A 27,080-nucleotide genomic window follows, 5' to 3' on the forward strand; every position below is an offset into this window, starting at 1 on the left:
AATTAATTTTATAAAATATAAATATATAAAAAATACAATAAAGACAAAGTATCTATCATTTAACACACATGATACTTGACTAACAGCTAACCACAGAAACCAAACTAAAACACACACATATGTTTTTGTAACACGTCACTATCAAATGTATCATCAAAATATAGATTTGGAGAAAAAAAAACAACATTATTCACAGTTTCAAAGTAATTGTACTACATGACAACTGAAAGTGACTACAACTTAACAGCTGCAAGAATACGGATAGTTTTTAAATACATAAGAAAGCCTTATTTACCTTCCAGTAGTTTCCCTGGGTTCCTTGCATGTGTCTGACTGCTGCAATATCCCATCCTTGAGATTTTTCCAAGTAAATATATTTGGACATTTGTTTGTATGTCATGATAAAAATATACGTGCAAATGCTTTGCAATTTTGTCACTAAATGCCAAACATCATGTTCACGATTATATATTGATATATTTAAGTTGATTGTTAAATTTGGTGTCCTATCAAGAGTCAATATTGGAAGGTCACAATAACCTGTTATGGCACTTCAACATTTGCAAAACGTAGACTGGGTAACTATAGGGGAAGATATAACAGATATATCTTTAGTTATATTGCTTGGACAGAAAAAGTAGGTGTCATGTCATTGACCTATAAAGATGCTTTGTTTAAGGGGAGGCTTCACTCTCAGTATTCCTGCACATGGGAATGAGTTGAATTAATGTGTGGGTCATAGAAGCCCCTCAGGATAGTTCATCTCCTAAATGGGTCATTAACTCTCAGTGTCCTGTGAGGTGTTACAGTCACATGATCCCAGGTGTGGATGTTTAGAGAATTTCCTTTTCAGCACTGTATTGTGATCGACTGAGAAGTCATGTCTGAGAACCTCAGTTAACAGAAGGTTTGTCCAGCCTGGTAAAGATGGTTTCTTAAACGCCTCTTTCAAACGTCATATTTGTCTAGCGCTAGCACCTGCACGTCGCTGTCCTCAAAAAACTGTCCTGTGTCCTTTAAGTGCAGTCGATGATGTTGTCTGCTTCACTGACGTTGTTTGTTTTTCTTAGACATTAAGTTTGTGTTTGACTTTGAAGGTTTTCATTTGTATCACTAGTGCAGCACTGAAGACTCACTTGATTCCTGTTCTCAGTCAGTGAGTCAACACGATCACTGAATCATGGATAAGTCAGTTTGTTGAATCTACAGCCAATAAACCCTGAATCACACTCATAGACGCACAAAGACACACGCACAGAAACACCTTTGTGTGTGAGTGTGTGTGTTCAGTGAGGTTCAGTATTGATCTTTGGTGAATTTCTACTTTCTGGACACAAACTCGACTGCAGAGTGTCGCAGCCACTTTCTCAAAGTGCGAAAACTAAAATTGCTTCAGAGCTAAAATTGGTGCGCTCAAATTGGTTCTCAGACACACACGGGCGAAAGGTGCGGCATCAGCTGAATTATTGAGCATCAGATGTGGACTGGTATTTATGTGACGGAGGTAATGAGGTCGCTGGAGGTGCTGAATCATGTGCGGACACAAATGATTATTTCGTTTGTTCTGGTCTACTCCACTTTAACTCGTCTCCTGAGCCGTCATGAGGTCTAATGTCTCTTTTACGGCTGCACTGAGACCGTGACCTGCTGGTCAGACCTGGAATTGCGGCCATAAGTAGAATTTGTAATGTAAAAACAGAAAGAATGTCGCACTAACAGGAAGAAGTTTCCTTTAATTTTCATCAAAATTCAGACATAATTCTGTTTGCTCCAACTGAGTGGAAATAATTATTTGTAAAATTTGGGGCCGGGTATTATGGATGTTTGAGGCTCTTCGAAGTGTTGACTGATGATGTCATCCACTGTAAATAGTCCACAACATCCGCCTCACTCACTTAAGTGGGTAAGTTCACGATTTTCTTGGTTGACACATCAATGGGTCTACAATAAAAAGTAAACATGTTTGCTCTAATTCCATATTTTATCCTCCTCCCCCACATCTGTCTGCTCATAACTGCGCTCCATTGATGATGCTGTTATATCCGTCTCTGCGCTCCACTTCTAAGGACTTGTGTTCTGCGATGCCGCTTGATAATTTTCAGACGTGCGTTTGTTCGCTGACAGAAGCTTTCAGCCTCTTGCTCCTCCGAGTGCTCTCTTCTCCGTCAAAAGCACTTGATATGCTCCGCAAAACAGCCTCTCGTGCTTCTGGCTCACCGAGGACTTTAACACTTATTGATCCAGTGGAGACGAGCTCCATCCAACACGAGCCACACAGCCACAACAACGTCTACGCATTGTTTACAAAAAAGTTCAGGGTTTTATAGAGCTGGTTTGGATCCAAGTGTCAGGTCCCAACAACAAACGTCCACTTTTTTCACTCTATTATATTATTGGGTTATTGTTCAGCAAGTCTCCTTTGACCATTCCACACGTGATTGTTGAGGAAAATAAAGGGATAAGTCATATAAAAAATACACTAGCGACATAGAAATACACTTTGTCGCCTCACATATGTGACTTCAGTTGATTTCCAGATAAGGTCCAAGACAGGAAGTCGTCTCGTTCGACCACATTGAGACTCATTAGTTTTACCCGTCAATAACTGAATCAGCTTCACACGAAACGGTGGACTTTGAGTCATGAGCGTCTTCTAGAGGCTCCTCAGTTAAATCCCATAATTGAGGCTTGTATCTCCGCTGATCCAGTGAGGTTTAACGAGGTCACCAACAAGTAAACAAGACCGGCGTCTCACCCGACAAATGTAGATGGTATCGAGTCTTCCAGGTTTATAATCAGCGTCCGGAGCGAAGCTTTCATTTCCTCCACGGCTGAGCAGCTGCGACTCATAATCAAAATCCAATCGTGTTGATTCAGGAATAATGTGGAGCTTTGCTGACAAATCCTCCGACGTCCCTCCACGACTCAAGCCGTTGCCAGCAGACGGATAATTACGTTGGAGGCTCGGCCTCCGGGAAAACCAAATTATCGACAATCTGAGGTGGTGAAGTGCCAAAACAGAGAGTACCTGTTGGGTGAGGGACTTTATAGAAGCGAGAAATGTCTTCATCGTCTCTGTGAGAAGGAACAACACTGAAGTGAAAAAGCTTTATTGTTCAGTTCTGTGACACACAACAGCTTCACACAAAAGCAGAATAATGAGTTTTAAGTTCCTTCTAAAGGATGTCTAGCTTCCTGAGATGTTCTGGAGCTCTGCAGAACACACTCAGAAAAAGACATAGACTCTGAGATGAAGACTCACAGGAGCCTGGTGTTCAGTGTACAATTTTGACATCGTCCGATCTCAGAGTAAAGTGTCAGGTTTCACACGAAACGGCACCAGAAAAACATCCATCAGATCGAGCGTCCTCAGACTTTTAAGAAAAAGTCGTGAGGCTGAAGATATCATTCATACACTGTAAAATAACAGTTGTTACAAATAATATTTTCGCGGTCATGCATTTTTTATTTTATTTGTACCCTGTCCTGTCTCAGGCTCGCAAAAATGTGAGAGCATCGTTTGGTCTGAAGACTTTTGTTTTAAAGCCTTCGATCTGATGGACGTTTTTCTGAGGGTTTCGTCTGACAGAGGATGGTCTGATGCCGGTTTGCCTGAAACCTGACACCTTACTCTGAGACCGGAGATGTCCCTAAATGTACACCGTAGGGGTGTTCTGCTGCTCAACCAACAGAGACAAAGACAAACCTGAAGGTTCAAGTGAACCATTGGTAGCAAGTCTCAGAAATAGTGAGGGAGATGTTTGAGGATCTCAAGTGACGTTGTTGCGACAACAGTGTCTAGGCTCGAATCAGAAAAAACAATCATGAGTCATAACTAGATAACTAAATAATGAAAACATTATTATCTAAAGCTAAGTTGCAGGAAAGAAAAGGTCCAGACTGAAACCGGCTCCACAATATTAAAAATGTATATTATTTGAACACTTGAAATATAACACTGGAACATTTGAAACAATTAAATTAAGTCTAAAATAAAAGAGTATATTTTAGATCTTCAATTTTGTCATTATATTTTATTATCCACGTATTGTAATATTTATCAGTGTCCTCTTCAGGATGTTTAACCCATCGCTCTGAGGCTGTGTGGGACCCAAACCCCTGGCTGTTGTGAAGGCATGTTTCTTCTGTGGTTATTAAACCTTCACATTAAACCTCATTCTTCACGCGGTGACGTGGCGCTTTGGTGTTAATGCAGCGATGATGAACGAGCGGCTGACGCCACGCTGCCCTGTTTCTTAATTGTGTTTGTCACTGCTGTGACTCTTGTCCTGTGCAAAGTCCGGGAGTCAATGTGTGGATGAGGATCAGCGCTGCTCATTTTTAACAGGGACCAATTGTATTATCTTGTTGTATAGAAGAATTTCTGCAGCAAGAAAACATCAATCAAACTTAAAATGAAATAGAAACATTTAAAAAGCAAACAAAGAATGAAATAGATTTTAAAACAGAAATCAGGGTAAAAGTAAAAAGCGGAAGGATACAACAGTCCTCCAGGAGAAATGACATACTGAGGCACAGCAGGACGACCCTTCAGGCGGACATGGATCGGTCACATGACCAGCACAAGCACATAAGCCTGTTTACATGTTTCTTTGTCCTTCAACGTTCTACTGAAGATGTGAAAGTGGAGCAGAATACATTTGCTGCTTAATCTGTTTAAATGATTTATACTTCCAGAAGAAATACAATCCTATTTTCATCTGTGGAGGAGAGAAGGAGTGAGAGAGGAGAAGAGGGGAATTGGTGCAGCGTTGTCCAGCCGCTTTGAGGTGTTCTTTTTGGCTCTGACATAACATGAAAGAAAAATAATTTGCTCCTCTAAATCATTACTTTCCTTCTTCCTCTGACACCGCGCCACGCAACTCACGTGAACCTTCAATCTGCCACATTGTTCTGCTGCCTGCAGGTGGTCCAGAGCTGGACACAGAGTCAGTCTGATTGAAGAGCTGCAGCTTTACTCTTCAGAACATCATAAGGTGCATTAGAATCAGCCACAGAGAAGGAAACTGCTCCGCCATCTGGTGGTGACATCAGAACACTGCAGTTATTCCAGTGAAAAGAAGATGGCAGGGATGTCGACAGAAGACTTAGACAGCTATAAAGATCAGTGGCAGTGATTCAGTAGACGTCTGAGTTCCAGACGTCTTCGTCTTTCAAGGAGACAAGTCCTTTGAGACTCGACTGAATTATTTGTGACTTTCTCTTGGGGCCTGCAGATGTTTATACTTAAGTTTGTACGTCACTAAGCCTGAAACTCTTCGCTTCAAAAGCACTTAACAAACAAATCAGAAAGTATCAATGTCACAGAAGAGGTTGAGATCGTCTAAGCTAAAACCAACTAAATAAAATGTTGTCTGAGTGACACAAAAAATAACTTTAAATGAAATGTTCACCTCCAATAAACAGATGAATCCACGGCTGAAGTACAAATCCATGAATATGACATAACTATCAACGCAACAACGTGTGGATCATGTGACATGAATATTTGAAGGACTTCCCTCCTCCTCTCACTCCCATGTTTACACACAAGAAAAGTCCAGTTGTTCCAGCAGCAGTCGTCATGACAACAAAACAGTCCCGCCTCCCACAACTTCAGACCAGTAGCCCACATGTGCTGCTTAATCTGGCAGCCGAGCCCAGAATGCAACAGCTGAAGACCAAACAGAGAAAGTCGGGTCACAGTAGTCTAGGAAGCTCGGGGTGGGGGGGAAGGGGAGGTCCGCCAGTGGAAAAACTGACAGCAGAGAAACTGCAGAAGTCAGTGGAGGCCTCACGCTGCCTCTGAGCTGGAAGTCTGACCCGCCCGGGAGCGCCTACGAGTCTGACGGAGGTTTGAAGACAACAGAGCAAAGATGGTGAGTATCGGTTGTTGTTGTTGTTTTGAGAAGTTCCTGAAACAGGAAGTGGAGTCAAATCTTGCAAAGCTAAAATGTTAGTCGTCATGAAAAGGTCATCAGTCCTAACCTCAGAACATCCCAAGGAAGCGTGGATCAGATCTTTGTTATGAAGCTAGTCCTGCTAACAATAAGCTTCTCTCTCAACATGTGGAGTCACTTCACTTGACGTTTAGAACTCAAGAAAAAATGCTTTTATACACACCAGAGAATAGCACCACTGAATCATGTGGAAAAACCAAATGAAGAAGGAATTTCACCGTAAGATAAAACATGTAACAGGTCTAAACTGCTGTTAACTGTTCAAGATGACAAACGGTAGAAAATGACAGCCAGAAACACTTGGGTTCGTCAGAAAGAGTCAAGTTACCATAACAGATCCTGAAATAACCCTGCTGTGAGTCTGATGCTTGTGTTCACCAAAGGCACGCGCCGTTGTGTCGCCGCCCAGCACTCTAGAGGCGGATCACTCTTATCCGAGCAGAAAATCAGTTTCAACAGTCAAATTGAATGTTTTCTGAAATAATGTTTGGGTGAAAACTTCAGGTTAATCCTCTGCTTAAAAGATTCAAGATTATTTAAATTTTTTAAAAGCTTTGAGCTTCAGTTTGTTTTACATCCCACAGTGTCGCTAAAATATGTGCCGTGTGTCCGTGGGGGGAAAGGGGGTCTGCATCCGTCTCTGCAACACATTTGGTTTCAATTACACAGAACATTTGTGGACGACTGCAGCGTCTGCTCTGCGACTAGAGGGGTCCGGCCCCACCTCAGTGACGCAGGGTCATCGTGGACAAGGTGGATGTGGTTGTTTCAGAACTGTTCAGAGCTGCACCTTTCACTTTTTAACAACATTCATTTACTTCAAATCAGCTTCTTGTCCCAGCTAGCCAGGAGTCACTATAGCTGAAATACTGAGCGATTGGTTGAAAGTCAAGCCAAGAATCTTCAGGGTATATCTTGACAATATTAAAGTAATAGTTCACCAGAAATGTAAGGGTTAGGTTTACTTTAAGAGTAATCCATACCTTTTTAGAGTGATAGGCAGAAATGTATATCCATTTGAATATAGCGAATGGCGCTTGTTTTCGTCTATGACGCAGTTAAAAACATCTGTTGTGCTCGTCTGTACTACTGTCCGTTGCTTGATATTATTAAAACATCACCTACAATAAGGTTAAAATGTAGAGTTATTTAAGTTTTTCCGAAACTATTCCTCTTGTCAAGGCTCCAATACAAGATGGACGTTACGGACGAGCACCATGGAGGTTTTTAATTGTGTGATTTTGGCCGAAGATGCAGACAACAACCACTACACTGACTTGTTGCTAGTGATGCTAACTGTTAGCAAAGAGTCTAACATCAAAAATAGCATTTAAAAGAGGGCAAAGAACAAAACAGAATACATCTGAAGAGAAATAATAAAATAAACAACAAAATAATAAATGATTGAACCTTTAAAGACTGTCACCGTCTGAACAGGCTGAGCTTAGTGTTACGGTCGTGCTGGATTATGTAAAAAAAACAAAAAACATTTTACTCTGTAAAGTAGAATGACTGACAACCGAGCCGCTTGTTAGTGTGAGCGGGCGCTCTATATGTAAATGAGTGACCTCATCGCCAGTCCTCCTACGCTGTCATGTGACCCGGCCCACAGCAGCTGTCGTTCCCCAAAGTTATTTTAGGAACACAGACGCCGGAAATTCTGACCCAAATATCTGTCCTGCCTGTTCGAGTTGTTTGTTTTGTTGTTGAGCTTCACCTCCAGTTCTGAAGAGTCGTGAACAAACCTTTACTGTGGTAGAGCGACGCTCGTGTTTACATTGTGTTCACACATGAACGAAACTTACCATCAAAAAGAGTCTTCCGTGGTCTTCTCTACTTCTCTACACGGTTCCAAATACCAACACAAAAGTTAATAATCAGGTATTACTTATACAGCATAAAGGTCATGACTGCTCACATTAGTGTGATGGTTTTATGTCATGATTTAACTGTCTTATTGGCCCCTGTCTCATTTTTTATACTTCCTTTGGGATATAAAAATGGCAGTGTCTCCCTCATTTGCTAATATTGAAATACTCACTGTTGCACGTGTAGGTTTTTTTCTAATACATTTCAGTTTTCTGTTATAGTTTTGAATTTGGGTCTTGAGGCTTGTGACAACAATGGAGAACAGCAACTCGCCTGCTACTGTTGGCCTGTAAATAATAATCAATGACCTTTATGTTCAATTTTGTTGGTTGTGTTGATTGAAATAGTGTCATGATAATATTGAACATTTCAAGTTAAAAATTGTGTAAATATGAAAAAAGGTTTGGCTAATACATGTTTCAATGTGTAAGGGCTGCAACTATAGACTATTTTAATAGTACTTGAAAAAATGTTGGTGTGGCCTAAATTGTGCACTTCTGCACTTAATTACTTTTTAGTACACAAGTACATTTACACTGAGCAGTGTGCAAAAATGTAGTGCACTGTGTCCACTAAATTGGCGCACTCAAAAGGCCAGAAAACTGAGTGTGATATCAATGGAAACTTTCCACCCTGAACCGCCATCTCAGTGACATAGATAACAGAAGATATGTCACTGACGACGTGTCTTCGGAGCAGATTTCGGCGTAAATGTCTCAAGAAAACAGTCATTTTTACCAACACAACCGCAATAATAAAACAATTGCAATAGAATTCCAACAGCTGGTTGCAATCAGCGTTAAAGAGTAGTAGAAGAAGAAGCTGTCGAGTCGAGTGTTTGATTTGAGACAGCACTACATAAGTTAAGTTTGAGAGGAGTGAGCGATTTGAGACACAAAACGATATATTTATTTAAATATATATATATCTATATATATATAGATATATATATATGTTAATATAAATGGGTTCTTCAATAAATGCACATTTATTCAACTCTAGGTTGAATGGGCTGCTTCATATGCAAAGCTTTCAAGGACATTTTTAAAGCAACAAATAAGTTATGAAAACAAATACACATTTTCAGCACATCTACTTCGATTCAGAAAGGGCTCTGTTGGATGTAACCCTGAGATTGCTTGTTGTTATGGATATTCAGTTATCTGATCAGAGATATGAGTCATCGGTTGAAGTTAAGAAGTTTTTCAGAAGTATTGCAGGCAGTACAATAATGGTGATGTTATGAGTAGTACGACGTTTCTGTAATAAATTAAATAAAGAACTAAAGATGAGTTCTGTTTTATTCAAACAAACACAAAAATAAAGAAGTTAAATAAGTGTTTCCTTCGCTCAAATACTTATTAAACATACTAAGCACATGAAAAACTTTAACTCATGGTGTCAGTGAACATGGGTATCTGCAACCGACACAGCTGATGTAGAGAACGGCACAAACAATTGAATCAGTAAACGTTTTCGGATGTGTTGTAAATATAACGCTGGACTTTTTTGTGGTGGCAACATAAAATGACCAATAAATAATGAAAAATAATGGCTAAAAAGAAAAGTAAAACAAAATACATTCAATTTAATGAAACCATCCAGACAGCAGAAGGGTAGAAAGAGTTCTTCAACTGTAATGTTCTGGTCCTAATGGATCTCAGGATCTATCTTCGGTATCTTATATATTTTTAATATCCAAGAAACATTAAACTAATATTGTCTCCTACATCTTTTGTGAAACTCTCAACAGTCTCCCTTCATAAGACTTTATTCATTTAGTCGAAAATTACGTCAGACTAAATGTTAAACTCTCTTTTTGGACCAAAATACACATATAAAATGTCTAATAGAAAAGTCATTACGTTTTCTATGTGTCTCAGTCTGCTACTATCTTAGTGTGATTCCTACTCGTTCAACAACAGTCCAATGTGTTTTCTCTTGTTTTAAACTTTTGAAATCACAGACGTGCTGCTGTGTCAGAGACAATATTGCGCACGTGTGATTTTAGGCAGGGATTGTTATGCAGTCAGACAATATGTCTTGTGACATTATTTGACTATGAAAAGATTCCTCGACTTTTTTCATTATCTATTTTGTTGATAATGACGACTAATCGTTGCAGCCCTAGAAACAGGGTGAGCTAACCTGCCTGTTTCAGCCGCTGCAGTCTCATTCTCTCTGGCCGTTTCTCTAACTGTTTTTTTTAGCAGCCCTATGTAAGCAATATAAATGATAGAGATCATCCTTATTAAATATGCTTTACATTTCATTGAAATTAGATCTATTTGTATTTTCACACCGCCTTGCAAGGGAGCTGAAACTCTGGAAACTTTCTTTGTAATTTTTGTTTTGTCATGGGGGTCTTCTGGCCCCCTTGCCCCCCCTTTTCCTCACACACACACTGATCAAGTTGTCCTCTTCCCACCTGAGGGGTCAGTTGTCTACATAACTTTTTATAAGCAGTTTGAGAGTCAATAAGACATTAAGATCAGGTGGAAATAAACAGACTTATTTTCTATGTATATAGATTTTCAATTGGCAGTTGAGTTTGATCCGTATGTCACTGTCACGCAGTCATTTTGTCAGGTCGGTAAGATTGATTCGATGTGTTTTCACAGGTGACTTTCCTTCATATAATCGATCGACTGGGATCTCGGTGTGAAAGGTATATTAATGATTCTAGTAATAAATGGTGCAGAAAATAATCTTCCAGCGGCCCTTTAATTTTCGGTCTCATATTTCATCTTTAAACAACATATTTCCTGTAATTTGCAGCAAACACAAACACATTAAAAATTCAGGAAGTGGTTTGTATATTAGTTCTAAAGACATCTTAAACAGCGGCGGCTGGTGAAAAATATTCCAGGTGGGGCTCTTTTCCAATACAAATTCCTGCCTATACCATTGAAAGAATAAGTAAAAAACTGCCCAAACTTAGACAAAATTCTAAAATAAATATAAAGAATATAGAATAACAAAATGATTAGCTAGATGGTATCACCATGTTTATAGCTACATGACACGTCATTACATAATAGATGTCACTTAATGACGACTAACACGTGAGATATGAGGGACTCAAAGAAAACAGACCAAAGATGACTGTTTGAAATAAATGTTCCAGGTTATTTTCCGACTCCTCTGCCGTTCTTGTTACTTTCGTGGACCCCTGCTGACTGTAGATGGATTGAGAGGAAGACAGTGTGACTGGAGAGGAGGACGAGGAGAGGCGGAAGAGAGGAGGATGAGAGGACGTGGAGAGGAGGATGAGAGGGGGATTAACTGAGCGCCCGATAATTTTGGGGATTAGACTTTGGAGTAGGATTGCAGCTGAGATGATTCAAACTCTACTTACCGTTGCAAAGTCATCACCAAAGAAATGCCCTCCCACTATCACCCACTCCGCCGCCATCAATATTCTCACCCCAACCCCACCACACCTCCAGCGACTTTGTGAAGGGTAAACAGTTAAGAAACTGCCTGGATAATCCTCGCACCTTTTTGTACACTTTAATTAGTAGCCGTGACTTTGTCGAAAACATGCCTGTCAGACGAGTCGATCACACGGCACAGCATGTGACACGGAGGTGAAGACTGTCCGTGTGTGTTCAGCGTCACGTTGAGACATTTATGATTCATCGGGTGTTCTGAGCCGCTGGTGTAAACAGTTTATTCAAAACGATGGTGTTGATTAATTCAAGGTCAATATTTGAAAGGTTGGAGAAGTTAATGTGGCTCTTTTCATTCACACTCTGAGCCGCCGTCTTCACTTGGGCTGCTTTTGTCTCCCTGGTCTATCTCGGGAGAATCACCTGGTGAGTCACGAATCCCTGCAGACTCTCTGCTCAAGTCTTCTCGCTGCAGGAACAACATGTGTTTGAGAGGTTTGGGATTGTTGATTCAAGCCATGTTCTCCAAACTTGTCAAGACTTTGCCCCTTTTGACAATTGACTAGGTTTAACTTAGCAGCGGCACCAGCCCTCCACCATAAAAGTTGTGTTGCCCATTGGGGACTCCTCGATCCTATAGCTAAACTGGAACAAAATATGGCTCAAGCTGCTCACACCCAAATGGACTTCTGGTCGTTTTAACTTCTTTCCATTTCGAAACATCACTGTGTGAGAGACAGTGTGTAATGTTTGTATATCTGTGTGTGTGTATGTGTGTTTCCTCTGTGAGTCAAACATGGTCGTCCATAAAAGTGTAGCATTAAAAAAAAATCTCAGATTCCAAACAAGTCGACGTCCGGAATACTCATGAGTGTGTGTGACATCACTTGGCAGGTGAGCACGGACACTGTTATGATGCTGATGGTGGCGGGAGAGAGGGGGTTCGGGGGGGGGGTGAGGCTTTCAGTCTTCCAGAAACCCCCATTAAAATAGGAACCGCTGTCAATCATTGTGAAGTTTGACGGACAGATGCATTAACAGAAACGTGTTTGGTCCCAAATGAAATGAGTTTTTAGGTAGAACACTGATTTATGGATGCAAGAGACGTTCTTAGCCTTTTTATGAGTCGAAATCAAGCCGCGAGTCACTCGCTGCATGTAATTGCTCGTCCTTCCTGTCGAGCTCACTAGTGAAGGAAGCAGTCACAGACTTGCACCTTTGTGACGTGCCAAGGTGAGACTGGCTTGAGGGTTGAGACCGACTTCAAGGGATAGTTCACCAAAAATTCAAACTTCACTCATTTTCCACTCACCCTTTAACTTTAAAAATGAACAGAAAATAATTCCAACCCTTAGTCGACATGAGGAGAAAATTAGTAAAGATTGAATTTTCGGTGAACTGTTACTTAAACATGAATACCAATCTTCAACACCCTTTTTACTCGCATAAAAATGAGTGAATCCAGGAGTTCCAGACACATTAGGTCATGTGACTCCTGTCACGTCCAGTCGGTGAGTCAGAGCTGACGTGTGACGTCCACACGTTGGTTAACTTAAGGTGAACTTACATCAGGAACGTGACAGAGGATGAAACAGGCGGCTGCTGCAGGTGACGTGGAGTCTAAATCCTTCGCTGAATTTTGGAGCTTCAAAGTGACGAGAAAATCCTCGACGTTGAAACCTTCGATCGCCAAGGATAATCAACACATGTTTATTCATCATTTAGAAGAAAGCACTGAGAACCTTCTCGAAAATGTGCCGCTGCACAAGTGTGGAATTTGTGTCTCAGTTTGTGTGTTTGGTCTCCCGCAAATTTTCTGACTCAGCAATGAAAACTCGGGAATGTAAAAAGTCAAACTGCTGACAAAACTGGAGACTTTTAGAAATGGTGTTTTAAATTTGTTTCTGTGGAAGTCAGAGGCGATTGTTTTTTTTATTCTATTATAAGTTCAGATGTGAACTGAAGGGGGCGTCTGTTCACCTGCATCTTCTTCGTCACTGACAAGATGATTGCTGTGTGTGTTCTGTTTGCTGTTCGCATCTGTCTGGCCCTCTGATGATCCATCTGCAGCTCATCCAGGCGACAACTGATCGCTTGAAAAGAGACTACAGTCCTGAATTGAAGTGTGACTTGGATTAACGACTCAAAAAATCGACTATGTTTTCTCGTTTAAATTTATTTAGATTCCTTCTTCCACTTATTGTTCCTTGTCTACTTCCTGTTTCCACGTATCCGTCTGCCACAACTTCCTTTGCCTTACCCTTTCTGTTCAGTCTTACATTTTATCTTTCTGTCTCAGAAAGGTAATTTCAAAGCTACTCTGTATAGAGAAGAGTTAAACTTGGTCAACACTCACTTCCTTTTGAGTTAAATGATCATGGATCATCTGACCAGAATGTTTCTGGTGCAAGAATGTGTGTCTTCCTCACAGTTTCTACATGAAACTCATTAATATGGGCCGGGAACTGGTGTGATTTAATGATCTTCTCTCGGTGGCGAGACATCAGAGAGTTGTCTTGTTGTGTTTCCTCGACGGCCCGTGGTTTTGGTTCCGTCATAATTCTGATGAGGATGTTAGATCTCACTGCAGAGGAGAAACAGACAAGCAATTTAACTCACTGTCTCTGCATAGCAACTCGGCTCTGACCCGTTACTGTGCAGCAGCTAATCTAAGTCGACTGTCTATCCGCAACCACAGCTCCGTCTTTTACTCTTTGTTTGCTGCTGGAGGACTGGACCTGCAGCTGTCAGATGCTCCGGTCCTCTACATGTTCATCTACATCTCCATTCATCACCACGTGGTTGAGAGTGTTGTGTAAAGGACGTGCGTGTCAGCTCTGGTTTGCTCTGTGTTTCAGATGACCCAGGAACAGTGTTCTCATAGGAACAATGTACAGAGTTCAGAGAAAGCACAGGTGTACAAAGTGGGGATCTACGGCTGGAGGAAACGCTGCCTCTACTTCTTCGTTCTGCTGCTGATGATCCTCATCCTCATCAACCTGGCACTGACCATCTGGATCCTCAAGGTCATGAACTTCACCATCGTAAGTCCAGCAACCTCCGTCACTGTTGCCTTCTTCCTCAGACTAGTTACTCAGTAGATAAGTTAATCTGGTTCTGGTTCCTACTTCACGACTCACTGCCCAGTAATGCAAAGCTGAGAGAGTGAATGAAAACACACTGAAGACAAGATACTGAAACACATGCACACAAACGCACCTTCACATTAACCCACCCAAACTAATGCACCCATACTTACAGACACACACACTTAATCACTCTTACATACACATAGAGACAAACACATAGACACACAGAGACACATGGACATCCTCACAAACGCACACACACACATACTGGTGCACCCATACTCACAGAGACACACACATAAACACACTCACATCAATAAACATAGGAACACACACATACTGACACGCAAATACACAAAAACAAACAACATACTGACATGGACAAAAACACACAAACCCTCACACACACACACATCTTGATGCAACCACACACACTCACTGAATCACATACACAGACACACACATATTGCTTCAACAAAACATACTTAGAATAAACAATTTCCCGAAGGAGACCTCCTGAGGGATCAATAAAGTTCTACCTTACCTTACCATACCTTACCTTACATACACACAGATGGACACTCACAGACACAAAAATGTATTTATGCTTTCACACGCATTCTACCTGCTCCTGTCTCTCTTTCTCACACATACACTCACACCAGGCACACACACATGCTTATTTATAATTTGGAAATGCATGCTGGGACATGGTAGCACTGCAGACCATATAAAATCAAAGCGAATATGTTTCAACAGGCCTCCGAATCTCATTTTCATCAAACATGTTTTCGGAAGATCCAAAACACTTACAGCTGCTTTATCATCACATCAACAACACTCACATCAGACTCCAGCATTTCACACACTTGTGTGTGTCTGGTGTGGGTGCTGCTGGTGTGTAGGTCTATAGTGTTTGTGTGTCAACCCTGTGTGTTACCAGTGTATGTGTCTCTGGCATGTCTTTTGGTGGCAGTTTGTTGGTGTCATGAGTCGCTGGGATTTGTGTTGGTGGTGTGTGTGTGTGGCTGGGGTGTGTGTTCCGTGAATTTGTGTCGCAGGCGCGTGTGTCATTGGCATGTGTGTTGGTGACATGTGTGTTGCTGGCATGTGTGTCTCCGGCATGTGTGTTGCAGGGGTGTGTTGCAGGGGTGTGTGTCTCTGGCATGTGACAGGTGAGTGTGTGTCTGGTAATTAAAAGCCTAATTAAATGTGTGTGAGCGAGGGTACAGCAGATGGTCGCTGCTTGCGGGAGGACGCGTGTCGCTACAGAGCGTCAGCAAACACAATAAACAAACAGGAAATTTAAAGTCGACCTTGACGAGCATACCAGTGTTCAAGGTGGAGTGAAAGTCAGGCCTCTCTGCACCCAGGTATGCTTACATGAGGCCTTTGAAATTCGTCATTTATTCTGCTCCTTCTTAAACTACGAGTCCCCTAATGCACTGCTGATCAGTTGAAAGACAGTGGCCATTTTTCTTTACTTTTCTTTACTTTCTTTCTTCTATGTCCCTAGAGTTGGGATAGGCTCGCCAAGGCTTGTTTCCACTCCACTCTGCCGGGGCTGCCCTTTGTCACCGATTATTTTCATAACTTTAATGCACAGAATTTCTAGACATAGCGAGGGAATTTAGGGGGTCCAGTTTGGTGGGCATTGAATTGGTTCACTGCTTTTCGCAGATGACGTGGGCCTGTTGGCCTGCTCAGACCGTGGCCTTCAGCTATTTGCAATGTAGCGTGAAGCAGCAGGGATGATAATCAGCACCTCCAAATCTGTGTCTGTAGTTCTCAGCCAGAACAAGGTGGGTAGCTTGGATAAGAGCTGGGCTCTCTCTTAGACATCTGGGAAAGGCTCAGAGAAGAGTTAGTTAAGGTGGTTTGGACATCTGATTTGGATGCCTACAGGACGTCTCCCTGCTGAGGTGTTCATGTCCCACCATTAGGAGACCACATGGACCTAGGTCCAAGGACACACTGGAGAGACTGTCTCTCAGTTGGTCATTCTCCCCAGCGACCCAAACCCTGATACGCGGAAAAACAACAACATGGAGACTCAAGGTTTTTTTTGAAGTTGATATTTTGTAGAATTTTAATAGAAAAACATGTTGTTTCACTTGACACAATTAAGTAGACAGACTCAGTAAGAACTGAATAGTGTTTGTCGATAGCTGTCAGTCAACTTTGATTAATGTGGCACAGCGGACTAGAACAACCAGGTCCATTATATGAGAGTCACGTGGCAGAAGGCTCTGATTCAGGTTTGGCCCGACAACTTGTGTTGGTGCCAAGTCTCCGACGAACACTCGGCTGCCGCCGGCGACTTTGCTCAGCTGATGAGCATGGACCCTTACTTAACCCCGAAAAGTAAAGTAGCTTTTAAGGAATTTCTCTTCCAACATGAGACAAACAACAGTCTCAACCCTGACCTGTCGCCACCGTTCATGATTTTTTATCCAACAAGTTTACCAACACATTGTGGTGTTCTTGTATGACTTACTGACAAGTCTGCAGCAGAGAAGGGTCAGTTCCTCAACTCTCTGAGTAAGAAGGTCCAACTGTAGATCTTACATGAGCTTGGTGATTCTTCTAGGCTCAGAATCAGTTGGAAGAGCCTGTATTTGAGTCTTGCAGTGGACAGTAGCAGCGTTTTCTTGGATTAGAGAGGAGAGGGATTAGAGTCCTGTCCTGGTTGTGTTGATGTTTTCACTGAAAAGGAAACAAGTCATATCTGAGGGTGCTTCCTGTGTCAGAGTGCTGCACAGAGGAAGCTAAGTGAGCAGCAAGACTGACACTGGACTCTCTTTCACGGTGACAGAAGACGCGCAGGAGGGGGGTGAGGTGAAGGGGGAGTGACCGCCAAAACAAAGTGCTTGTTTGCTCTTTTTCTCCCTGAAATCCACTTATCACAGTAACGCAGCTCCCCGGGGGCGCGTCACTGCAGTGACGGCTTCACTGCTTAGAGGTGACTTGTCCTTTTAGCAAACACACTGTTGCTGGTCACAGTGGAGCAAATAGACCTGATCCATTCCAGGACCAAAGAGTCAAGAACTACAACATTAGAACTGGTGGTGCTGATCCTCAACCCCTGCAACAAAGAAGTCTTGCTGTTCATAGTTTCTATTTCCCTGTGATAAAACCCTTGACTGGCCTGTGACATCATTTTTAACAGGGACATTATAGATTATACCTACTATTTCATTCTGTGTTGACAACAAAACTCAATTAGATTGTATTTCAATTTGTGATTTTGGCTTGTGTGTCAATCACTAGCTCCGTTTTGTATCACAGGCGTAAATAAGAGTACAGTGAACTGGCAGAAATTTAGTACTTGACTCACAGGATGAGGAGGATGACATTTTACATTATTTATACATTGGTTAATTATTCTAATGATTTGATTTAATAATTTATATAATGAAAGGTTGACTTTGTTTTCATTAAATAACTGAATTGAATATTTTCAAAATTCTCTTATTTTTTTTAGATATTTTAATCAAAATTAATTATTTCTTTAAATTAAATTAAAAACTGTTGGTATAATGGTGCACCGGCTATTACATAAGGGTACCGTGTTACTTGAACTTTCAGCCAATCATGCGACGCAACATTCACGTGGCTACATTGCAGGTATTGTACAGACAATTTGTCAACTTTGCTAACACGTCTGGGTCTAAAAAAAACCCTGCATTAATAATAATGTTTATTATTATTAAATCTCATGTTCATCAGTGGTTTCTGATTTCAACAGTTTTGAGCAGAAATGATGATGGTTTGACTTTCAGATGTTATGATCTCACATGTCCATCATCGTTGCGGTGGAGGTCTCTATAGGGGGAGGTGGAAAATAGATGGTTTTAGACATTAATGTTGATGTCATAGAAACATCACCCTCTTTGGTGGGCCTTTCTCCTCTAAGATAACTTAATGATCACTTTCATTGAGGAGATAAATGTTGTAACATTACAAGATTCTTCACCTGGTTCTAGTCCTACCCGACTCCTTCGGACTTCTGTGTGTCGCCTGGATCAGTACTCTGCTCTTCATCACTCAGCTTGTCTCTTCATCAGACTGTCGCTCCTCTCTGGTGTCCACAGATGGATGATAAGCTGCGGCGCCGTGAGCGAGAGCAGCGCAGCTTCAGTGTGCCGAGCAATCTCAAAGCCAATTCCACTGATACCATCGCCGGTGCGCTATCACCTGTGGATGCCAGACATGGAGCGGCCACACCGAGCGGCTGCGCTCACAAGACAACTTTTCTTTATCGCTCCTTTGAAATGAGTTTGGACTTCACGGCTGGAGCGGCGACTGATGAAGGTCTAGCGTGGACGTGCCGTCAGCTCAGGCACACACACGATCACTCATTAAGATGCAACCAGAGCTTCTCTGCCGTCCCTCTGAGCTTCAGAACGGATCAGAACCTCTTCAGCAGATCTTGACTCTGGGTTGGTTCGGTATGAACCGGAACACTCTGAACAGTTGCACGATACTTTAGTATTTGGACCCAGTTAGTCTGTTGAGTACAACTGACATTTAGCAGGATGGCATCGCTGAGTTAATGGCTAAATTCCATTGTCATGTTTAAGATATCAATTAAGGTTTCAATTTATTCGACTCACCTGAATGTAAACAAATATTGTGATGGGATTTGATATTAGTGACCAGAGATTATAGTAGGATGTGGCAAAAAATGTGTAATGACTACATTTATGTATTTTAATAAACTCTTTGTGACAGACCAGGACAAAGTTCATCCGGGGGGCCCATGTGGGCCTTGGCATATAGCTTTTGTCTCATAGCTATAAAACTGATAATGTTTCTGAAAGTTTATGTTAAAAGTTTGCCTTGTTTTTTTAATTAACGAATCTGGGCTTCTTTTTACATTACAATGTGAATGTTTAACATGTCGTATAATAATAACGCAGCATTAGCCACATCCATAAATCAACCTCTATGATATCAGATTTAGGACTAGCAGCGACGACCGCACTACAGGTTTGCTCATGATAGTAGTTCATCATCAACATCTAGACCTTCTTAGTTTGTACATTTATGACAATATTGAAATTCTTGAACTTTTTTATACTCTTTGTTGTTGGTTATTCTGTTTTTTTATATTGTTTCTTTCCTTTTTTATTTTAGTGACAGGTTTCAAGTATTTGTGTCTGCTTCTATTGCACCTGGTGTTTGTTATTTGGCTCCTTCTTATTCTCCCTGAATCTCTAGTTTTGTGCCAGAGCGTCTTTCATTATGTGTCTCGTGCCAGTGTTCCATCATTTTAATAGAAGTTTAGTAGTTCCGATTCCACGTTTGGTGACAAGTATTTTTGTTTTCCATTCCTTGTTGTTGTTTTCCAAGTATTTGTATTCGTTTTTTGATTCCTCTTTTGTGAAGTTAATAAATGTTTTTTTCAAACCGATAGACTGTGTGCATTTGGGGCATGCAGTGCAGAGATCCCTGTTAACATGGTAGAATTATTTCTTACTCGTGGTTTTAAGTTTTCAGAACATCAAAGCAGACAACAATAATTTCTGTTTATCTTGTCATTCATGTTTGTCGCTCTGAACCATCAGTAGAGACACCATCCCAGCAGGCAGTCTTCTCGACACACATCTGTGCCGTTCAGTGAGCCGTGCTTGTTGTCTGGCGGCACAAATGTGGGTCAGACCATCCTGCTGCTGGTTCTGATCCAGACATCTGTTAGAGTCTGGCAGGTCTGCTGGACGCTCCTGTGAAGGGTCTTCCATTTGTGTGTCCCGTGAAGAATATTTTTTATTGTTTCTGAATCAAATTGACAGAGGGCTTCACAGTCCGGCGCCCCTGGTGGTCTACGAGCAAACTGTCTTCCATAGAAATAATCCATTTGCATTTACAACTAAAATAATTACTTCATTGCGAGGAGGAGCTGAAGCATGGCTCAGTGAGATGATTGTTTTCAACACCTTCATCGCTCTTGCTCCACGCGACAGCTTTTGCTGCAACACCGACTAAATTGATCTCAGCTCGAGCCGCCGTGGCTGCCTCCTCTGTCGCCGCTCCGTTGGTTATCCACAATTTATTGGGTTTGTGTGCCACCGTGTGAGTGTCTGTCTGTTTGTGAAAGAATGAAGAAGCTGCAGAGAAAATGTCGCTCTTGTAAATAACATTTGTGCCACCAGTTCCTTTTCATTCCTTTTGATTTGTGTGGCCGAGCAGTGTGTCTGTGCGCCCGATTGTGTGTTAGAGAGTGTGTATGTTTGAGGACAGAAGGGGGGTTGCAGCATGTGGACGAGCATGTGGTGGGTCTCTTTCGCTTGTGTTCTTCAGAGAGTTGTGGGTCTATGGATGGTGCAGCCATATGTGTGTAGCATCGTTAACAGAGTCGTCTCCTGCAGCTGAAGCGCACACATGAAGCAAACTAAAGTTTCATTCCTCTGCTTCCTGCTTGGCCGGTTTTCTCTTCAGAACCTTGCTGGAGCTTCTGGCTCCGCTCGACTCTCCTACTGTTGACTTTGATTTTTAAACTTGATTATTTCAATTAACAGACGTTTAGTTGATGGCTGTTGTGAGGCCAACAGATTGTGTGTCACCTGCTTTGTGACAAGTATACTGTCGTGACATGTGTGTGACGTTGTGATTTTGATGACATCAGATGAGAAACAAGAAAAAGGAGAAACAACTTTTCATTATTGTAGTTGAATTTAGCATGAAGCATCTGTGTGGTTAGTTTCACCACGACTGCTTCATGAGACTTTCTCTTTGAAGTACAAACACAAGTCTGATCTTTCATCAGCTTTTCTTCCTCTGCCTCAACTTCTTAGATATCAAGAGTAATTTTAGACATCTGTACAAGTAGAATCTGGTTTATGTTGTACTTTAAATTAGTGTTAAATTTTAAATATTTGTATTTAAAGTTCTTGCAGGCCTACTCATGACAGACAAGATTCTCTCCATGTACGCAGTCATATAAATCAGATATAAAAATGATAGTTTTGTGATTTCCTTGCAGCACCATTGGCCTTAAGCTAACATAGCAAGTTAACCTTCAGTTGAAAATGTCCTTCACTTTCGAGGTAAAAAATAAATCTTCATTCTAACAGTTTCTATTACAATCGGATAAACATGATGGTTTAGCTCTGGTTTTGCAACACATGAAGGTGAGTCTGAGTCTGAGTCTCTGATGAACAATGTGAGTTCTGTGACAGAGCTGAGAAGCGAGGTAAACAAAATTGGGCAGCAAAGCCGTGAAGAGGAACCTGAGCAGAGGGGAGTTTAGGCAAGAAATCAAGAAGACAGAGCGGAGGGGAGGAAGGAAGCAGGAGGAGAGGAGGGACAGGTGAGACCAGAAACATGGAGGAGGGAAGTGAAGAATGCTGCACATGAAAGACAGGAGAAAGAGAGAGGGACAGAGACGATGCACACCTGAGTGTTCCTCTGTAAGACTCTGAATTATTCATGCTCCTCGCTGCAGCTCGCAGCTGAGAATAAAGAAGCAACAGAAAGTTCAGACTCACACAAGAGTCACTGTAAGTGACGGTGTCTCGCTTTTCATCACAGCAGCATGTCCAGACAGTGTAGGTCGTCCTGATGATCTTTGTTCTTCACTGATAAATAACAACCCCCAATTGGTTAGAAGCGACTGCAGACGTCACTTCCCTGCTGTGGTAGAACCAGACTGTCCGCATCAAATACACAACTCCCAAAGTTAGATTTCTTCAGTAAGAACCACAGAAGTTATGTCAGGAAAGTATAACAAGTTAACAAGGAACAGAAAAATATTCTCAGCTGTACTCAAGATTCAAAAGTACTATTTGAAAATGATGATGTCGTAATTTATAGTCACTGGAACAATGTGGCTTATATTTTCAAAGATTGTTGTAGTGAAAAGAAGATCTGAAGCCAGAATCTTTGTGTCAATGTCAAATGGCTCTCACTAATAAAACGTTTTTCTGAGCCTTTAGTACTAAGTTACTCCTTGAGCCACTCACACACGTTCATACACTGTTGGGAGTAGGCTGCGACGCAGCAGGAAACAACCATTAGCAACAATTTAGGGCAAAGTGCCTTGCTCAGGGACACTACGCCACAGTCTGAGCCCGCAACTTCTTTTTCATGTCCAAGCATAGATTCCAACTCATAAGTGCTCACTTAAAGACAAACAATGTGGCTTGTCTCACCTGTAGGTGGGGCACCTGAGCAACTGACCCTCCAGCCTCGGTGCTCAGTCACTCACCTGCCATCATTAAATCTTGTCTTCTGCCTCGGAACGCTTTTGATTTGATAAATTCAGCAGAAATCAGCGTCTGGGCTGGCGCCATCTTCTTAATGGACTTGGCTGCAGCACGAGAAACTCCATTATTCTTTGGGGAAAGGTAAACACGATGTGGACATAGGCCAATGGAGCCAAACATCCCGTATTGACGGTGAACGAATGTTTGAGATCGACAAAGTTCTCCATGATGCTTGTGTTTGTAGTTCCTAGTCTATTCCTGCCAATGTGCGTCTGTAACACTAGAGGGCACTCTGAGTGATAAAACTGATTGTTTTATTGTTGTCAGTAATGTTTTCATGTCGTTGTTTTGGAGGGGTTTTTTTCTTCCGATCAGATTAATCTACAATGACTCTTTTCTCTCGGTAGGATGGGATGGGAAACCTGCGGATCACCGAGAAGGGCTTGAAGCTGGAGGGAGACTCAGAGTTCCTTTATCCGCTCTACGCCAAAGAAATCCACTCCAAACCAGTAAGTCCCTCAAGTCCTCGTGGGTCACATTCTGTTGGACCATGTCAGTCCAGAGATCATGTGCTGCTGTCTCGCACTGACGTGGCACCTAGTGTTCTGAAGACAAAACTGGCCCAACCTTCACTTGCAACAACCTGATTTGAAATGGTATTTGCTTCTTATATAAAAGCATTAACAGATTGTTCCAGCTCCCCAAAGTCTCAGGACAGTGTAACTGTAATATTGTTAAACCGCCATTGCGCTGTTGCCACATACCGCATGTACATTTGTTTACAAAATGAGAGAAAGACTCTCGTTACGTCAGTTACTGATTTAATCTTTCTGTACATTTTAAAAAGTCTCATAGTACTTTTTATCAAACAGTTTAGTGGTCACGTGACCCTCACAGACTCTCCCAGAGGGGTGATACAGGCAAAGACATTCTTAAAATAATAGCTGGAGCTTTACTACATGATTGTTGAAAAGTTATGGTTCTGAATAGCAGAACAGATCAATCAGATGCAAAAAACGTAACAAACAAACAGCCCTGCAGGCTCCAACACTCATTGTCTTTCACAGACTTAAAAGACTGTAGTTTCCAGGAAGTTTTGTTGCATATCAAACAACTTCTTCGACGTCAGTGGGCCAGCTCATGTCAGTGGACACAGTGAAGGGTCTGACCCGAATCCGTCTCTCGAGTCCCCGAGCAGGTCTGACGGACTTGTTTTGCCTCCACCGTTTTTTATTTGAAAAGCAATGCTCGGGTGGTTCCTGACTTCCCCTGGAAAGTCTGGACAGAGACAGAATAACAACGAAAGTCTGAGGCTCGTCTGATGTTGGACTGCTGCATATGGGACCAGGATGATGACCACCACTGGTCAACAAACTATAACACCAAGACGCGTCTCTCGACGAGGTGCTGGTCCTCATCACTATAGGGCTCCAGAAGATCACTGTGAGCTCAGCGAGTCCTCAGTCAGAAGTATATCTCACCTCCTCTCCCCCCACCCCTCACACCCCCTCATCACTAGTGTTATTACCAGCGAGCGGAACAATCTGCGCGCCAGCATGCTTAACAACAGGATGGAGTGATAGTCGTTCTCTCGGCACAAATCATGTCGCTGTCGAGACACTCTCGGCGCGATAAGATGCCGGCACGTTATCTAGCGGAACGACTCAGGTGTGGAGGACGAGACACGTGGAGTCTCAACGTGATCGTACCCTCGAGCGTCTGGATGGAAGTAAGTTTCCGGTTCTAATGAACAAATAAATGACAAAAGAGCTAAATTTACTGCCGTCCACCCATAAATCCTGACAATACATCCGGAGGTGACTCAGTGCGGGATCGTGTCTGAGTCAGCAGATTATCCTTGTGAAAAAGTTTGACAACCATAGGAGTCACGACTGGAGCGTCTTAAAAGGAAAGAGCTGAGCCAGGAGGTCACAGATACAAGAGTTTCTCCCTTAGATGAAGAAGCTCTGTCATCCAGGAGGGACTCAGATTAAAAGCTGAGTGCCTCCTGGAGCAGCAGCCGACGTGTTACAGATGTCAATGAAAGGCTTCAGGAGTGTTCGTGATGTTTAAAAGCTTTTGTGTTTCTGTCGAGTTTAATATTTCAACTCTAATGTAGAGGATTCTAAATAAATAAGAAGAAATGTCAAAGAAAGAAAATCTCATCTCAGGTTTATACACTTCCACTTAGTAAATATTTGAGTGAGTCATGTGATCATTATTGGACGTCATGTTGAAGAGAGCAGACGATGAAGAAGGATGAGGAGCTGCCCTCATCTTACACAAACAAACAAAACCCTTCTCTCAGGTGGATGTAACAATGTCAGAGCGAGAATGTTCTGCTGACGCTCCAGTTGAGTGCACGGACTCAAGAGCTTACATGATCTAGTGGGTCGTGTTTCTGGAGAGTGTGTGAGGGGCCGGGACGAGTGCAGTGTTCAAGTCACTCCTCAAAGCATCTCATGTTGTGACAGCTGGGCGTGTCATGATGGAATTACATGGACATTTGTGTGAGTCTTCATTGGTTGACCCTATTGAGAACCTTTGGAGCATCCTCAAGAAAAGATCTATGAAGTTCGGAGGCAGTTCATGTCAAAACGTTAAGTCTGGGAGGCACTGCAAGTCAAAAATAATATTTTTTTTTAAATAGTAAAAGTTCAAATGTAAATGCAGGGGATCGAACCAGCGAAAAACTCCACATCCTTAAACTTCAAAGCAGAACACGTTATCAATTGAGCTGATCAGGCTAGTAACACAGTGCAAATGTTCATTATGTATTGCAACTATCACTTTTTCCAGCGCCGCAAAATTATATTCAGAGACGACGCTTCTCTGTTTGGCGGTGTATGATTGGCTGATCGTCACTTTCTGCCTCTTCAAACAAGCGCCTCCAGATAGACCGGATATGAAGAATTACGAAATAAAACAACATAATAAATAGAACGTGGATTTATGCAATAATAGTTTATCAGCATCAGAATTTTATTTTAAGAATAAATAATAAATAATAGTATTAAAAGAGTGCACACTGTATGTGCCAGCCACCACTGCTGGGGGGCTATTCTGACTTCGTGCAAAGGAATTTAAACATAAGGTTGTGAAGATGATCTTAAAGAAGGGGTTTTATGTTAACATGGGGCTTAATCTGTTGAGATTTTTTGAAAAAAAAGGCTCTTTATTTGAGTATATATGACCTACTAATGCTGCAAATTCAACTTGTTAAAAAATATGTTGAAACTTGCGTAATAATTAGGGAAAAGGCGGAGCAGAGACTTTACTTTCTGAGGATCCTCAGGAAAAACAACCTGGAGGAGATGCTCTCTGTCCCCCGTGAATGACATCTTCAGCTCTCGCTGCCTGGGCAAGTCAGCCAACCTCCTGAAGGAGCCTTCCCACGCCGGACATAACCTGTCCCACCTGCTGCCCTCTGGCAGACCGAACAGATACAGACTCAAGAACAGTTTTTACCCCTCAGCCATACATGAACTCAATAAACACAAATAAGGATCTATACACACATTTGTTCACACCATATCAAAGAGCACCTTAAAAAACAAAAGATTGCACTTTTAATAACCAGAATATATTCTAAAACCTCTTTCCTCAGGTATACATTGTCTTTATTTATTACTTGTGAATTGTGTGTGTGTTTTTTTTATCTTGCTTTAAGCATCCCTTTAACCCTTCTTTATATCTTTATTGAAGTATGTGTTGTTTTTTGCACCGACTCGATGATGCACTTTTAATTTCGTTGCACTATGTTGCACTGATTCTGATTCTAAAAGTTCCTTATTTCCATTTTTTAAATATAATTGGGAGGCTTGTTCAATATTTTTTTAATCCTAATGCAACAGTTGAAGAAATTAAAACAATTTAATTTGTATTGATTATGTAAACCAATCGTCAGTTCAATCATAACTATAATCTTTGGCCCCAAATCCATCCTCCCAGAACTTCTCACTCTGCATGCTTGATGGTGACTCTGCCACTCCCTTTGGTCAGGAACCGTCGGCATCTACACTGACCCCGAAGTCTACTACAAATCACACATGAACCACGTCAGCAAAACTTCTTCCACATCACGTCACATCCAGACTCGTCTACTGCAATAGCAACCTGTACGATGTCCCCTTCCCTGTTCTTCAAAAGATGCAGTGTGTTCAAGTCTGCTGCCCGACTGCTCACCCACAACCTCCACCAGAGAACACGCCTATCCACCGTCAACTTCACTGGCTGCCTGTAAAACAACAAATACATTTCGAGATCCTCCTCCCCACATACAAACAACCTTGCCCCTTCTTACCTGACAGATCTCCTCCATCGCCCCATTAACTCACTGATGCCCTCACCCCCATCACCAGGACCAAATATGGCACCATAGGGGACAGAGCCTTAGCCATCTTTGTACCTACGCTCTGGGAAACCTTCCCCCCGGCCACCCGCTGAATCACCGCCATCTTTTAAAACTCATCGTTTACATCTGACTAATCATTTTTCCACTGTTCCACTGTATAACTATAGTCATTCTCCATATGGATGTTTTTTTGTAAAGCTTATTTCAGT

The 27,080-nt window shown here is 41.9% G+C and overlaps 1 protein-coding gene across 2 annotated transcripts in view; it reads left to right on the plus strand.

Moving 5' to 3' along the window:
- Nucleotides 1-27,080, plus strand: part of sgcd (sarcoglycan, delta (dystrophin-associated glycoprotein)) — a 92,985-nt gene that overhangs the window by 47,595 nt on the left and 18,310 nt on the right. Inside the window, exons 1-3 of one of the 2 annotated variants that reach the window (XM_087807195.1) lie at nt 5,693-5,879; nt 14,080-14,265; nt 22,925-23,026. In XM_087807195.1, the coding sequence (XP_087663321.1) occupies nt 5,877-5,879; nt 14,080-14,265; nt 22,925-23,026 (291 nt within the window). In that variant the 5' untranslated portion in view covers nt 5,693-5,876. Of the gene's footprint in view, nt 1-5,692; nt 5,880-14,079; nt 14,266-22,924; nt 23,027-27,080 lie in introns of those variants that run through there. The other variant, XM_087807196.1, reaches the window with a different exon arrangement.

Source organism: Callionymus lyra, chromosome 14 (assembly GCF_982586985.1).
Source record: "Callionymus lyra chromosome 14, fCalLyr1.hap1.1, whole genome shotgun sequence".
Lineage (NCBI taxonomy): Eukaryota > Metazoa > Chordata > Actinopteri > Syngnathiformes > Callionymidae > Callionymus > Callionymus lyra.